This window comes from Anser anser (assembly GCF_964211835.1).
Source record: "Anser anser genome assembly, chromosome: 2".
Lineage (NCBI taxonomy): Eukaryota > Metazoa > Chordata > Aves > Anseriformes > Anatidae > Anser > Anser anser.
In genome coordinates, this window is record NC_139721.1 from 140,139,445 (window position 1) to 140,156,570 (window position 17,126).

The 17,126-nt window shown below is 35.7% G+C and overlaps 1 protein-coding gene across 1 annotated transcript; it reads left to right on the plus strand.

Annotated features, from left to right (window-relative positions):
* Positions 1 to 516: 516 nt before the first annotated feature.
* On the plus strand, positions 517 to 17,099 carry SLC25A40 (solute carrier family 25 member 40; the record flags this gene model as incomplete). The annotated part of the gene is made up of 11 exons (XM_083827026.1): positions 517 to 530; positions 811 to 929; positions 2,460 to 2,519; positions 3,749 to 3,855; positions 5,933 to 6,000; positions 7,219 to 7,343; positions 8,592 to 8,765; positions 12,162 to 12,271; positions 12,591 to 12,672; positions 14,849 to 14,923; positions 15,563 to 17,099. Coding segments are annotated over 11 exons (1,050 nt in total), but the record flags the coding sequence as incomplete, so codon positions are not given.
* Positions 17,100 to 17,126: the final 27 nt, after the last annotated feature.

Consider the following 17,126-nt stretch of genomic DNA (forward strand, 5'->3'; position numbering starts at 1 on the left):
CATGCATTTCTAAAGATACTCCTCTGTTTCTGATTTCATGTCCCAAAAATTGGTTTATTGTGTGGTTTTTGGGGTTGTTTTTATTATTTCTTTTTTTAATGATTTTATTTTCCTGTCCTGGCTAGTTACAGATTCTAATGATATATATATTATATATATTTTATATATGATAGATATAGAAATATATTTTTAGATCCCATGTGTACATTTCAAAGGTGCGCAGCCGTACCTTGCCTATGCAGCTATGCATCAGGATTTGTCCAAGGAATTAACACTCAAAGGCAGCATTAATGCTCATTAATGCTAGATAGTCGCTGTTTATTGTATGAGCAGTTTGCCAGGAAGTCATCACCAGCGGGCTGCAGCTTGGATCACCAGGAGACCTCTCTGGATTTTCTCGCAGGAACAACAGAAGCAAGAGGAGGGCTAGATGAATTATTCTGCTGTGCTACAGCTTGTGGGCCACAGGCTGGGCATTTGTCTGTCTGCAGATAGTTTACAAGATCCTAAACCCTTTGTTGCAGCAAGAGGTAATACATACTAACTATTTAATGTAGTTTACAAACAGTCTAAACATTGCCTTTCATGTAAAAATGTTTGGGAAGATTTACGATAATTTAGAAAACTTGGGTTGTATGAAAAGCATGGTGCAAATACTCTTGGAGATCCTTGTGTACAGGTAGAAAACTAATATTTAGGTTATTGCCGCTTCTGTGCAATATATTAATGAAAATTAAAAATATTTTTTCCCTTGATTCTTCTGCAAGTTTTGAACAAAGTCTTGCAATATATTTTTCTGTTCCTTAACAGGTTTTTCTTCTCCAAGGATAAAGCCATGGCTGAAATGAGTAATGGTAACTTCAGTAAAACAACCAGTATTCAGCAAGCAATAGCTTCTTGTTGCGGAGCTATAATTACATCATTATTTGGTAAGGCTTATTAAGCTTGCCACAGAGAGAATCTTTGCAAAGTGATTACTCTTCAGTTCAATTCAGCAAGACGTCTGCATATATGTGGTTTATAAACTTCTGCTAATATGTTCAATAAGGGTGGTTTTAGATAGTTTTCTCATAATTCTTTTGTATTTTAACAAACATGGTGGTTGACTGAAATCTTTCCTGTCCTTGATAATTGTTAACTATTTCTGAAAACGACAGTAATTTTAACTCTTTAATTCTATGTCTTTTGGTGTAGTAATTTATTGCCTGGTTTCTGAAAGAAACAAAGTAATAACAAAAATGGTTTTCCATACCTTCTGCTGTTTAAAAAAATAGATTTTAAATAAAGGTTTACTTTACAGTACAAAATGAATCCTGCAAGACATGCCACTGTGAAAGGTCCTCTTCACGTTACCACTTCAGTAGTAAGATCAATTTATTTGCTGCGGTGTCCTACACTGTCAAAGCATTTTGTGGTTTGTTTGTTTGTTTTCCCTAAGCAGTTTTAAGGGTAGCTTTCTGATAGTCTTTCAAAATTCTGGATAATCTGGATTACACCACCCGCCACCCCAAACCTTCCAAATTTTTTATGAAATAGGATTTTACCTAGGACCTTGTCAAATTTTTATCTTTTTATTCTGTCATTATACAATGTGTCCGGTGATGCTAAGCAAATAAAACACATGCTAGGGTATTTGACCCAGCCTCCAGCTGCTGCTTAATAAAGTTGTAGATCCTGTGTTATATATGTCAACTGTATAGATATTTTTGATACCTTACAGACTCAGGTGGCACTAGCTGATTGTACATAGGTAGCCCTGAGTCAGTGTAATCAGGAGAGGCTGAAGAGTGGTCCAGCTGACAAGCCACTGCAGTGTTCAATATCTCTGCCTGTAAAAAAATTCAAGTTCTGGAGGGAAATCAATAAAATGTTCACTAAAGCTTCATTTCCTTTTCAATAGCTCTAAAGTTTTGGATCTTCTCTACACAGAGGAAAGAGAATCATGAATTTAATATTTTTCCTTTGAACATTACTATTAAAATCAGATTAACAAAAAAGAATAAACATATGAAAAGTGCTGTAATATTTTACTGTAAAAAATAAAAAGCTGTAATATTTTTTCCTACCATCACAGGACATACGGTATAATGACAATAAAATGCTTGAGGCCAAAACCTTATCTTACATGCCTTGTGGTATACCACTTACAGACCATTACCAGTAGAGCATAATAGCACAACTTTTAACACTTTCATACAAGATGACACAATAGTTTTTTGAAGAGCTTTTTGTATCTCTAACATTTGTTGTCAGTGCAACTGTTAGCAAATTAGAAAAGATTTATTTGGTCACTTGCAAACACAGGATATATATGTAGTTGTTGTTTGTTTGTTTGTTTGTGACTGATTACCTTGTAAAACAGTTGTTTTTTTTTTTGTAGAAGAAGTTCATGATGAGACATTTGTAGCTTCTTTTCAGAGTATACAAGGTTTCTAAATGGCTCCTTTGTTTCATTTTAGTAACTCCTCTTGATGTTGTCAAAACTCGACTGCAAGCCCAAGGCAATCCATTCGCCAAAGGTAAATTAAAACGTGCTGTAATTGAGGACACACTTCAATCTTTGCTGTTACACCTACCTGATAATTATCAAAATGCTGAGCAGCAGAATGGCTTTGTTTGTTTGCAATAGTTACATTTGTTTCTTCAGAGTCAGTGAGGGGAAAAAAAAAAAAAAAGAAAAAAAAAACACAATACTAAAATTGTTAAAGAAAAAATGTGCCACTGAAAGTGGCAAAACAGTGATAGTGGAAACTATCTCATAAATATATATCATTTAAAATAGGCTATATTTTCTCTCTTCCTCAGTATTCTCATTGTGGAAGAAATGTACAATTATTACTCAACTGAGAAAAAAAAAAGCTATTACTAAATAACTAATATTTCATCAGAGAGCTAATATGATCATGATACTATATCAAAGTTCCTCTCCTCCAAAATCCAAAGAGATTTGAAAAAGAGTAGTGAATCATACCGAAGTCACTTGTCGCCTAGGTTCTTGATAGATTAATACATTGTGTACTCAAGGATACGCCAATGATTCCTACAATTTAATTGTAATTAATAAATGATATTAAAAAGGAAAGGAGATGACTTCTGTGGAAGTTCCATGTTGTATGTGGAGATGAATATTTGCAGTCACTCTTGACATAAACTGGGAAAAATACTTGTGTCTTCTATCCTGGTTCTTTAGTAAATTCTAAATTCTTCAAAAGTTTGAAAATGTGATGTGAGACTCCAAGTAGGTTTTGTAATGTCGATATAGTGTTTTATCAAACATTCAAAGGACACGATGTAGAAGAAACCAAAAACAAGTAGAGAGGATGATCTGGGACAAATACATTATTATGTAAGATTATCTATCTCCACCCATAACATGGATGCAGAGAATGCTTAATAAAAGATTTGAAAATCAGAAAGATATTTACATAGTTACATACAACAGTGCTATTCAGGATGCATGTCACTGTTGCTGCACAGCTGTTTTTAGCCTTCAACAGATGGTAGCATAACATAAACTTGTCTCCTTCAGCTAGTGAGGGCAGTTCCATTTAGTCTGGCACTCTGAGAAGTACCTTTGTTTTCTCCTTTCTTTTACTTAGTTCATTGACATTGACTTTCCAAAGTCATTTTATCCCTGTTTGTCTAACCAGAAATAAATCTATCTTGCTACTATATCTGTTTTGGAATTGCTGCTGAGTGAGAACAATCTGACAATTATTAACTGTATTCTTATACACCATTTCATTAGGAAAGTGTTTTGTATACTCCAATGGCCTTATGGATCATATATGTGTTTGTGAGAGTGGGGACATCAAAGGCTGGTATAGGAAAAATGGACATTTCAAAGGGACATTGGTAAGAACAATTCATATTTATATAAAATTGCACGTTGTAAACATTTTCTAAATGGCATAATGTAAATTTATTTATTTATTTATTTTAAGTTTTGGTAGAACCTTTTATTGTTTGAGAAGGTATTCATGCAGTTACGCTGTGTAGTTTAGATAATGATTAATGATACCTTCATGAAAATACAAATTCCGTTCATAAGACATATAAGAGAGCAGCTGCACAGCATTCCTCACATAGTACTCTCTCTGCGGTTTTATTTTCCCCACTTGAACTATATTGCTGGTAGTTGCTGATTGCAGGTACTGATTGTCTATACCTGTTTATGTCTCTTCTGTCTGTAGACCTCCCAGTATGCTCTTGAAATGAACGAACGATGCAGATAGTTTTTTAAAGTTAAGTTCATGTGTCAGATTCTGGACCCAATGTAACTTGTAGGACTAGGACTTACCCAGACACCTGAAACAGAATTGATGTCAGAGATGTTGATTCTGCCTCATTAATCAACATTTTGTTTGACTATGCAATTAAATTACATGTGATCAAGGATTTTTCAGAATTAAATATTTGAGAAGAATGAAATGTTTGTGAAATGTCTCCTTGAATGGTTTTACAGTGTTAATTTTTTTTTAATTAATAACTTGCCTGAAGCTTTCAATTAACTTTACTGTATAATTTTTAGAAAACAGCTTAGTTTTCTCACTGACATTATTATATGCCCAGTTTTGCTGTGACAAGGTAATTCATGAAGAATGACTGTCATATCACTGGACTTCCTTTCATCAAAAATAAATAAATAAATAAATAAATAAATAAATAAATAACAAGACCTGACCAATTGTGCAGTAAAAAAAAAATGTTGTGGACATTGTCGTTTGCCAATGCTTGAACTATAAAAAAGTTCTGCTATATTTGCCCATGCAATTAATAAGGTACATAAATATGCTGCACAGGCACTGGATTTAGTTGCATTCTTTCTCCAATCTTCTATCTCTATCTTTCTGGATTGTATATTTGTTGATTTTCTGTTTATAATTTATTTATATTTCATTTATGATTTATTTGTATTTACCTATATACATTTTATATATTTATAATTATTTTTTATATATTATATGTTAATATTTGGCATATGTTTGATACTAACTGATACAAAATAAACATAGAGAAAACAAGATACTAGTATGCCTTTTTCTGTCTTTTTTTTTTTTTTTGTCTAAAATGTCTTTTTTGTCAAATTGTGTTAAGACCTTTGGGGTATCTCAAAGCTCCATTTTTTCAAGTCAGGCTTGATAAATTGTGTCTTTGTTTTCACAATGCTCAGCTGATCTGTCCATCAAGGCTGTCTTCTCTAAAGCTCTTTGCCTTTTTCTTCCTTTGAGTCCAATTCACAGTCCTTTTGTGGCCTGTCAGCTCTGTATCTTCTGAGGCCTTGTAATAAGGACATACTGAGCATATTCTACTCCATCAAATCTCAGTTTCTTCCCCCAGAAAAGTTTAAGAATATTAGGTATCCTAATATTTGGAAGTTTGTCTTTTGAAGATTATTTCAATTGAATGTCCTTCAAAGTTCAGTGTTCCTCTGCTCTCAGTGGATTGGGAAATGTATAGGACAGCTGTGATAATAGTTGTAAGCTTCCAGATATATTGCATAGAATGTATATTTTAAAAATATTTTGTTACCTTGTCAGAGAAAGCAAGTGTTGAAGAATCAGAAAAAGTGAATTTCTATTTCATACCTAGAAATTTTGTTATTTATTTAAAAAATATTCTAGTTGACTGGTTTGGAGGAGTTTCCATATGTTGTTGCTGTGCTGTATTTGTTCTGAAAACAGCCTATTCACAGGGCTGTCAGTAACCAACAAAAACTTGCTGCTTTGGCCCTGTAAAATTTGAAGGAAGTTTGTAATTTCAAGCACAAATATTTCTGTTCACTTCAGTGGAACCATTTGTATAATTAAATTTGATGGCTAGCACAAGAAATTACAAAATTATGATCTTAGAATGATAAGCAATTTTAGAAATGTATTTTTAATAAAAGCTTTGCAGCTAATTATTATTGTTTGCCTGGTTATATTTTTAGGATGCATTTGTAAAAATTATTAAAATAGAAGGAATTAAATCACTGTGGAGTGGACTTCCACCAACACTGTAAGTTGAATTTTATTTTTTTTTTGGTAACAATTTATGGATTGTACTGTCAAACTTTACTTCGTTTTTAGACAAATAAGTGATTTTAAGACTTCGGTAAACATTTGAAGACAGTATAATCTCCTCCAGTTCTTGAAATTTCTCCTGGAAACCTCTTTGATGTATTCCCAGTACTTAAACAGGGACATCAGTCTTTTCATTCTGCCTTTTAGAAGTGGTATCCTTACTGTAACCATCCCCTTGACAGCATTAGCGAATCACAGGATCGAACACGATTGTCAGAGAATGTTAGACTTTGATATTTGTTAGCCTAGATTGTTACTGATGACCTGCAATGTGCAACACAGCTGTTTCCACAGACGCTCCAGTCTTGTACCTCATTACCCTTACTTATATTTTTTTTAAACACCTATCTTGAATCTTCTTCCAAAGAACTGTATTTTTTTTTTTCTGTCCAACTTTGCCATGGAAAACACTTTTCTCTCTACAAGAGCAATTTACATATTTAAATATTATCAAGTCTCCACATGACCTTTTTAGGATAAACAGCCTCAATCTGTTTTGTGTTTTATAATTATATTAACCTGGAGCAGATTGTAACTAAGACCTCTATAATTATGTCCTGCTCCATGAGTGATCCAAGAAAGTGGTCAAATGCAACGTGTATTAAAATTGCATCTTGCAAGACACTAAGTGTTACGTAACAGCCATCCTGTTCCAAGTCACAGAACCTAGTGGAACACATTGGCACACTTTTTATTAAATCGTAAGTGTTGATTAAGATAGAGAAAATACTCTTCCACTTGTTAAATGAATAAAAATGTAAGGTTAGTGACTACCTCCACAAGGTTTATTTGCTTCCTATTCAGATCTTTCAATTTCTTTCCTTTATTGGAACAGTTCTGAAGCTGACATGAAATAAATTTTGGCAGATAATCCACCATCATTTTACTTATTTTTTTCCTAATAATGTGAAAAACTAGAAAACTAGGAAGACTAGGAAATTTGTGAATTTGAAACTGTAAGCTAGAGGCAGTGAATCAAAGCTATGTGATTCTAATTTTGTGATTCTGTGAATTAACGCTTTTTCTTTATACAAAACAGCTCACGGCTAAAAATTTGATTTCTTTTTTTTTCAGCAAAATATCCACACAAGATGGTGGACTTTAAGCTCCTGCTTTCTTTGTACTAATTTAAATTCCTTCTTTTTTACTTTAGAATAATAGCACTTCCTACCACAGTTATCTATTTCACCTGCTATGACCAACTGAGTGAAGCTCTGAAGTCCAGACTAGGAAAGGATAATGACCACATTCCAATAGTTGCAGGTTCCTTAAGCAGATGTAAGTACCCATCTGTTTAAAGAAAAAAATGAAAAAAAATACCTGTATGCTCTTTTCTCTTTCTCCTTCTCCTTCTCCTTCTCTTTCTTTTTCTTCTTTCCCTTTCCCTTGAGAAAATTTGCTGTGGCTGTAAATAAGGGATAATATTACACAGAGCTGAGCATGGGAAAGAACACTCCAATTTACCATATTTTTTTGGATAACATAGGACTCTCATATGGAATGGTGTGATTTATTTTTGCTATTATAGTTTCACAACATTTATAATCCATTCAAAATTTTACATCTTTGGATATTTTACCTAAGATGGTTTAATTTAAGACAGTTCTGTGGTGAATCTAATATCAAACATTTCTTTTCTATAGTGGAAGCTGCACAGGTAATTACAAGGAAAATGACAATTGGACTCGTACTGGTTTTATTTTTACTGAATTTGCTTTTATATTTTCTTACTTTCATTTATGCTTTTGTCCATCTATTGTAAAAGTAGCTTGGGTCTTTTTTGGCTTTCTTAGAAACCTCTGACGGTGCAGTTCCTCATTCTACTTGTGACAGCTGTGAGAGCGACTGGTAGAATAACAGCTGTTATGCTGTGGACCTTGACAGGCTTGGGCCTGTGCGAACCTCCTGAGGTTCAACAAGGCCAAGTGCAGGGTCCTGCACCTGAGAGAGGGCAATCCCAAGCACAAATACAGGCTGGGTGGAGAATTGATTGAGAGCAGCCCTGAGGAGAAGGACCTGGAGGTGTTGGTGGATGAGAAGCTCAACATGAGAAGAGAAAGCTCCAGGGAGACCTTACAATGGCCTGCCAGTACCTAAAGGGGGCCTACCGGAACAATGGGGAGGGACTCTTTGTCAGGGGGTGTACTGACAGGACAAGGAGTAATGGCTTTGAACTAAAAGAGGGTAGGCTTAGATTAAATATAAGGAAGAAATTCTTCACTCAGAGGGTGGTGAGGCCCTGGCACAGGCTGCCCAGGGAAGCTGTGGATGCCCCATCCCTGGAGGTGTTCAAGGCCAGGCTGGATGGGGCTTTGGGCAACCTGGTCTGGTGGGAGGTGTCCCTGCCCATGGCAGGGCGTTGGAACTGGGTGATTTGTAATATTCCTTCCAACCCAAACCATTCCATGGTTCTATGATTCTATAAATCAAATATATAAAACAATGTGAAACCTGACTTTTTAATGAACAGGAAATGTTAATAGTAAATCTCAATTTTTAAACAGCCCACATTTCTCTCATTTTCAGTTGGTTCAGTTACTGTAGTGAGCCCCCTGGAGCTGATCAGAACTAGAATGCAGTATCGGAAGTTGTCCTACAAGCAACTGCACATGTGCATCAGCAGTAAAGTGGCTACAGATGGGTGGCTTTCCCTGTGGAGAGGCTGGAGTTCTACTGTTCTCAGAGATGTGCCTTTCTCAGGTGGGGTTTATTTCAGGTGCAACATTGTGTTATGTAAGACATGTCTATTCATGATTACTTTAAGACTTTTTCTATTTTTTTATGTAGTTTTAATGGCTATCTTTAAGAAGGACTGAGATTTACGTGTTATCATTTTAGTGTTTTTTCTATTTTTTTGTGTGTGTGTGTGTTTGTGAATGCCAGATAGGGTTCTTTGTTACTTTCCTTTTATCTATTTTCAGACTCTTTCTTCTCATCTTTAGCTTATGTAATGACCATTTTTGAAGACTTTCAGTAGGATTTTTTTTCTGTTGTAGGTATAGTAGCTATTTCCTTATAGAGGGACATGCTGCATATATGTGTTCTGATCCTTGATCCTGAAAACACGTACAAATACAGGGTGACACACTAGTGTATTCAGACATTTTTGTTACCAAGATGAATTAGTTCGTATAACTGCTCCAAAACAAGATGAAACTAGAGCACAACTTGTTAGCGAAGCTTCAAAGCTGAAAGTCTAAAAGAAAAAGTCTGATCCAGAGCATAGCTAGCCTTAAGCTATTCTTTAAGATAACTGGAACAGGGGAGATGGTGGTTTCTCCCATTTTGTTAAAGCTCTGCTGTCTCCGGACCTACAGAGGTAACTGGACAAGACTGCTTAAGGACAGTGTTCCCAGTTGTTAATGACAGTAGTGAGAACCCTTCCCTGTCAGAACACTTGTGGATCATCAAGCATCAATTGTTTTTGAAGCAATTTCTGTCCCTTGGATAGTATCAGGAATAACAGCTTTGAACACCTTGTGTTGGCCCCCAAAAACTCTTCAAACCCATTTTTGGAGGCAGAAAACCCTTGAAAGATTTGTCCTGATATCTTTGTTCTCTTTTGTTCTCTTATCTCATTCGTAAAATAGTCTGATGTCTAATTTAATTGGAGCTTCTAAACAGTCTGGTGGAGCACTCCTTGGTTTGAACTCTTATGGGATTAGAGTACATTTAGATGCAGACCTCAAGGAAAATTTTAGATTGGCTGTGAACAAAGTAACTACATGATGAGTGGGGGTGATTTGGATATTTAGTTAAAAAGGACACTTAACTTAGCTCTGTTAACTAATTTAGCTGCTATTTCAGCTGTTTTGTTTCCAGAATGAATAATACCCTGTTTTCTTTTGCTTTGCGACCTGTAGGAGTTTGAAAAATGAGCTTAGACTTCATTTCCTGCTAAAGGATGGTGGTCCCTGTTGGGACTTAATTTAACCTTTTGTCATAGGGAAGGCTTCTGAACCTATGGCAACATGCTTTCTCTAAGGCTTAGATAACAGAATTAAGAATGCATCTGAGGCTTTTGCCTAAAGGGCTTCCTGTTCAATATTTATTTGTAATTTACTTGTTTTCCCTGTCTGCCAAGTGCATCATTCCTTTAGGCTCTTCTGCTAAGCTTCAGAAGGGAACTCTAAAATCCTTCATCTAACTCCTGTTGTCTGAATTCAAGTAGAAACTCTTGTTCTCTTACTGATTTTTGTCTGTATCAGCGTGGCAGGAGCCAGTCATCTTTCCCTTTACTACTTTTAACAGAATGGAAAGAGCAGTATGGTGGTGTGTGTGTGTTCTTTACTCTCTCCGGATTCTTACATCCATGCCTGCTGTCCTTCCAGCACTCCAAAACCTCTCCACTGATTTTAAGTCAATCTCCATGCTGCTTTGGCATTCACTTAAAGCCAGCAGGCACTTGTCTGTGCCCAATCCTACGTAGGTTCTAGTGGGATGCTGGAGAGGCAGAGGCACATGTTAACATGCAGCTACTGCCTTATAGGTTAAGGATTATCATTAAAGAGCCAGGAATGAGCAAGCAAGTGCATGAGGGAAGGAAGATGGATTTTGTTTTAACGCCAAAATTAAATGCCACAAAACTCTGATGATATAAAACTATGCATGTTTAATGATTAATGCCATTTCAAAATATATTTTCTAATCTTTTTTTCTTCTTATAAGTACTCTCTATGCAGTTAAAATGTCCCCTTACTACTTTCAGTCATAGCACTTTGAGTGATATACCAACAGCATGATGGCTTCTCGTGTTTTTACAGCACAGCCTGTGCCTTTGCTGCAGTTTGCTGAAGTTAGCTTTTTCAAGAGGAATTAAAGCTGGTGTAACAATTTGTATTAAGAAAGCAGCTGCTCTGTGAAAACACTCAGGTAGCACAGAATGACCATACCAACAGCACAGCGTAATTAGAACCCCACTGTGTTACTAGCCCAAGTGTGGATGATATGCTCCAAGAAGGTTCCCGGGACAGCTAGCTGACTAAATAAAACTTAAGCTGTGAATGTCCATAAGCACAAGAATTGGGTTAACAATAATAGTTGAGTCATTCTTTAAGCAGTGTTGCAGAGAACATAAACGTGAAGTGTATGTAGGGAAGGGAATCTTGCAGGTGCTCAAAGTTTTGGATTTTCACAATTTATACTAAATTAGGATTACATACATTTCACTAGCAGGTTTTCCTCAAACCCTTCTGAGATACCACTTACATCTACTTTTGCAAAACATTAGAGACTTGTGGTTTCCACAGCAAGAAAACACTTTGATATTTCTCTGCTGCCACCACCTACAGAACTCGGTGCTGAACAAGGCACAGCCATCTTTCATCTGCAACTGTCATTTGTAGCATTTATTTAACCAACTGCCACAAGGAATCACTCTAGTTCAGCTCAGTAGCATCTGCATTCTAACTGAAACTCGTCAAAGTACAAAGAGTGCAGTTTATTTCAGCAGAAGAGAAACAGATGTTATTCCTAGAAGTTACTCCTCAGAATGCCTCTGTGAGGCCTTTCAAAGGCAAGCCTCCCCTTAGTGATTCCAGAAAGCAAAATCACATTTCCTGCTTGTGCCAGAATGAAATGCTATACTCTGTGTCTCAAGACTATGAGACAGCCCTGAGGAACCTTTCATTTTGTATGAAACACATTTTTGTAGAATTAGTGAGAGCTATGAAATGTGTAAAATACCCCTGAATACGTAGGAAATAATCAGAAACTTACATGTCAATTCATATTAAATCACATTTACAAAAAACTGTTATATGAGTTTTGCAGTGCTTGTGTTAGATTGTATTAAGGTAGGAGTTACTTTATGGGAATGACAAAATGATTAAGGTAATGTGAATCATATGAAGAAATTTGGAATATGTGTATATTCCAAAGGGAATTCCATAAGGGGGGCTGGGTGGGCTATCAATGGATAGTAACAGAGAACACTTTTAGTTTGTTTTCAGCTTTTGTTTCTCTTTGCCCCTGTTGTCACAGTAGAATTTTTGCATCTTCAGTTGATACAAGAATTGTACTGAATTTCTGTGTTTGAGATCCCAATGTGTTGTAATGCATGGTTTGTTTGTTTGTTCATTTGTTTTATAACCATAGCAATGTACTGGTATAATTATGAACGCTTCAAGAAGATGATGTGCAAGAATCTTGGTGCACATGAACCAACATTTTTTATTGCTTTTACTTCCGGGGCGGTATCTGGCTCTGTAAGTATGTCTTTCTGTTTCTAGTTCTACTCTTATTATTGTTGCTGATAAGCTATTTATAGTTGGTATGGTTTTGCATGGTTCTCTCAGACACTATGTTTGTTTCAGTATGCATCTATTTTAAACACACATGGCCTGGCATTCAAGCTGATTAAGTATATCTGAATAATTTACAGTGTTCTGGGATACAAGACTTCAATAATAGCAGGTTCTTGGAATAACAAATCTAGTTTTAACTTGTGTACAGTTTAATGTAATTTTAATTAGTTTTTAATTGCTGCTGCTATAACATTAAAACTATAATTTTTTTTCTTAATAGATTGCAGCTGTCATAACTCTGCCATTTGATGTAGTGAAAACACATAGGCAGACTGAACTTTGGAAGAGTGAGACCTTAAAAAGTAAGGTGCTGCTAATTACATTGTTACACAGCTGTTTTAAACTGTCTTCCAACCATGTTTCTTGTTGAACACCCATATTTCTCTTTAGTTCAAATTACTCAGCAATTTCCGTAGAACTGTATAATAATAATACTTGTGTTCAATACATTCAATGAAGCTGGTTCTCTTAGCAATGGTAAAGAAGAAAAAAATAAAACATAATGTTTGGGTGTATGGACTTTTGATAGGAATTTTAAATAATTCTCTTCTAAAATTTATCTAGAAATCTATTACTAGGCCTTTTTTCTTTTCCAAATTGGAACACCTTATCAGATAATCTTTATCTCCTAGGATAAACACAATGGCTTATTAATGACAGAGAGTAGGGAAAAGGTGTGAGTAGAGTACAATGTATGTAAATATGGTGGTATAAAATACAAACACAAAAATCTATTTTTTTTATTATAGTTAGGCAGACTAATTGCAAATTTATATACATTTATTTATAAATAGGGAAAATTTTCATTTTTTAAAATAACATTCATATCATCAGTGCTCTATCAAAAAAGAGTTTTGAGTAGATTAAAATAATTGAAAAAATATTTTCAGATTCATTACCAGTCAGTGATAGAAAATAAAAATAGTACTGTAACTCTTATGAGTGGTATATTCACAATATTCTTCTTTAGTTAAGCTACAGAGAGCAAGTTCTCTGCTCAGGTTCTGTATTTTTTACCTTCTTTTTGTGTGATTTCAAATAAATTATTTTTGAGGGCATTTTAGTGACTACTCCAACAGCTTTAAAGGATTTTTTTAATGTGTTTAGTAGAGCACCACTACATTTTCTAGCAATTCAAGTCGTATCTAAATTATTTTTTTTTCCATTGTTTGGGGCCTGAAACAGAGAGGACCTTCCAATAACGTGAAAATATATTAGGTTGTGGCTTTAAGATTAAATAACCTTAAATAGACTGAGTAACCAAACATTAGTTTCTGCTTAGAAACTATTTTAAATGCCCTAGTTCAGAAAGATGTCATGAAAACTTAATGTTCACATTTTAGCATAAGGTTTCATTCTCTTGGGTAATTCTTTTTTTTTCTGGTGTACTTCTTGAAAGACATATGTTTCTTTCACAGAACTGTCAAAGACCAATAAATAAATAAAAATTGTTACTGTGTTTCAGTTTTTTCCTTGTGCTGATGAACGTAAGAATTCATTGGTAATACCGCTTTGAATCACAGGTAGCTGCCAAATACTTATTAGGCCGATATTAACTAGATATGTTTTAAATTTCAGTGTGGTTAGCTATAATTTGTACTAGTTAAGTTCTTTCCAAATCCAGTTGTTAGAGTTGGATGCTGACTACATATCGTTATCTACATATTGTTTCTTTATGGCCGCAAAAACATTTTGCAGCATTCTATGAAACCATTTTAGCTTTCATCTAGGGAAAAAAAAAGAAAGAAAGAAAACTTTATATTACAGATCAATGAAAACAGCATGTGCACAGTGAAATAGCACAAAAAATCCCCCCGTTTAAAACAGTTGCATATGTCTACAGTGCAGTGGTATTGCTGCAGTCAGGTTCCTTGGTATCTGGATTAGCTCTACAAGGCCACTGCAATCCACCTCTTATAGACCTATACTTGCTTAAACTCAAATAAAATTTTGTTGAGATTTTATTTTTGTAAACTTAGATGTAAAACGTAGTGTGCTAGGCTTAATTATTATACTCATTCTTAGGATTTATTCTTATTACATTAATTCTCAAAACTTACCTTTAGATTCAGTTTACCATAAAAGGTAAACTGTTTAAATACCATATTTAAAAATCTGGAGGACAATGCTCTTTTAGCTGCATGTATAAAGGGACATGGAGAGGGACTGGCTCATGTGAAACCTAGGTGACTTTTCTCAGTACTGCCTGTTACTCTAGAAAGGGATATTGTCTCTGTTTGTATATTTTACCCTAGGCAGTAGTACACTTTTTTTTTTCCTTGTCATGCTATTTGAACTTGAATATTATAGGAATTATTATACTGTATGAATTTAAGATCCTTTATAAATAGTATGGATAAAATTAACATAAGATAAATTAAACCTAATCACTACATCTGTATTGTCTGATTTTTAAAAATATTTTTCTGTTGGATTCTATGTGTTATTTAATTTGTTGTTTTGTTGTACTACGTTGAGTTCCACAGAGTGCATCAACCTGGGCAGTTATGAGGAAAATTGTCGCTAAAAATGGGATTGCTGGATTACTTGCTGGTAAAAACTTTTGACATCTTTCTAAAAAAATAAAAAAAGAACAGACTAGAGAGATAGCATTTTAATTAACAAGTCATTGTTAGATGCTAACATGCACAAAATATATGATGTTTCCTTCTCTGTGAACACTATCAGTTATGGAATAGATTGTGTACATAAAGCAACAGACATGCATACCCACGGAGAGAATTTTGTGCCCGTCTTCCCCCATTTCAGGATGCAGGACTTCTTGAACCTCTTCTCCTCCCATCTGAGAGGTCACTAGCCTCTGCTTGCCCCATGCGAGCAACAAGTTTGCACTGCTGCTTGCGGGAGGGCACAGAGTCTGCCCCAGTCACCTCTTCTGTGCAAGAGCAAACCAGGCCTGCACGTCAGGCTGCTCCACCTCTGTGGGGAGACAGAAGGGGCAGAGACAGGATGCACCTGAGTCAGGCAGGCCACCCAGGATGGCAGAGGTGAGGGTGGAGTATTCTGACAGTGGTAATGCCTCTGTCAGTAACGTTGGTGTGTTGAGGAAAGCAGACACAGAATCCCAGTTCTACAGGGCTATACTCTGGAATCAATACATTACGACCACTAAATGGTACTAGTGATCGAGTCTGAAAACAAATGAGAATGAATACTTTCTTTTCTGGGCAGGTATTGTTCCACGGCTGTTTAAAGTTGCTCCTGCCTGTGCCATAATGATCAGCACATATGAATACGGGAAGTCTTTCTTTAGTCATTTAAATGAAAAATCAAATCAACATCCTTAATTCTCCTTCATCCGACTGTGAGAAGTCAAAACATATGGCGAAACTTCTGCCAGATCTGAATCGGTCAAGGCATCTTTCTGCCACTACATTTGGTACCTAAATGCAACTTTATTTTTTTAACTGTTTCACAAGGGATAAGTTCACTCCCTCCCTTCCCCCCTTAAGACTAAGAAAAATACATGATCTGGAAACTGTCATTGAAAATGCTGTGACTTCTTTTGCACTAGAGAGAAGAAAAAAGAGGTGTTTCAACAGTTCCTCAGTGATGGTTAAAAGGGGAAAAAAATAATCCTGGCCAGAATGATGAAGAGTAACAACTGCCACTGCTTATTTTCAATCTGATTAAATATTTTGCTGGATACTTAAAACAATGTTTAGAAAATATTTAGGCCTCTATTGTATGAGTTGATTATCCTGCCATAAGATGGTCAATACAGAATGAATTCAATAAATGCTCACTTATTCTTGGTTAATACATGTTTAATTTTGTGTATGTTTATTTGAAGCTCTGTATTTTGTGTAAATGCATACTTTGGAGTCTTCTCAGATTCATTTAAAACAGAAAATGCTTTAGGTCAAATTGGAAAAAAATACACGGTGCCTATTAGAAACCCAGAGAGCACGGTGAATATGCTGACAGGTGCTGCATTGGCCTCTTAGTTTAAGATGATATTCTTAGTGTGTGCACATACTAGGAAACTGAAGCACACACAGGCACTGAAGCCAGGTGCCTGCACAGGTGTTTGGGAGGAATGGTCCCTCACATGTTTGCGACCCATGACAGCTTGCATATTTCACAAAGCTTTAAGACAGAGGCAGGCTCCATTCCCCCATATGCCATTTGCTTGGGGTCACCTGGTTTTGAAGACCAAGTTTGCTGGTATAAACACAGGTGGTTCCTTGACTGTTTGACTCAACTGTATATCCACCTGAAGGCAGGGACACATTTAGTTTGCTACTACAGCAGGCAAGGGCTCTGGCTAGGGTGCATAGCACACACAGCGTGTGAAATGTTGCATCTCTTTTGCGAGTAAGCACTTACGGAATCAAAACTTCCTGCCTCCTCCATGCCCCCCTCCCTTCTTTCAATAGAAGTGCTTGATATTTATTTTGTTTACTTTTTGCATATTTCTATGTGCTTTACCCAAGAAATGGATGTCAGTCGTACTCTGTTATGAAGAAGGTATCCCAGGGTGTGTTTGGCGTTCATGAAAATTCAGCACGCACTGAAAAATGCTTGAGTAGTAAAGACATTAGGTACAAAGTTTACAGCATATGATGCAGGCAAGAGGTACTGCCCTAGGAGACATTTTACACTGTTCCCCCCTTGTGATTTCTAAAGTATTTTTAGGCCTTCTTTTGAGTTTCTAGTAGAAGAGAAAGGAAGCAGTAACAGCAGATTTTGGACCACAGAGTGAAATACAGCAACCAAGTCTCTCTGTTTTCCA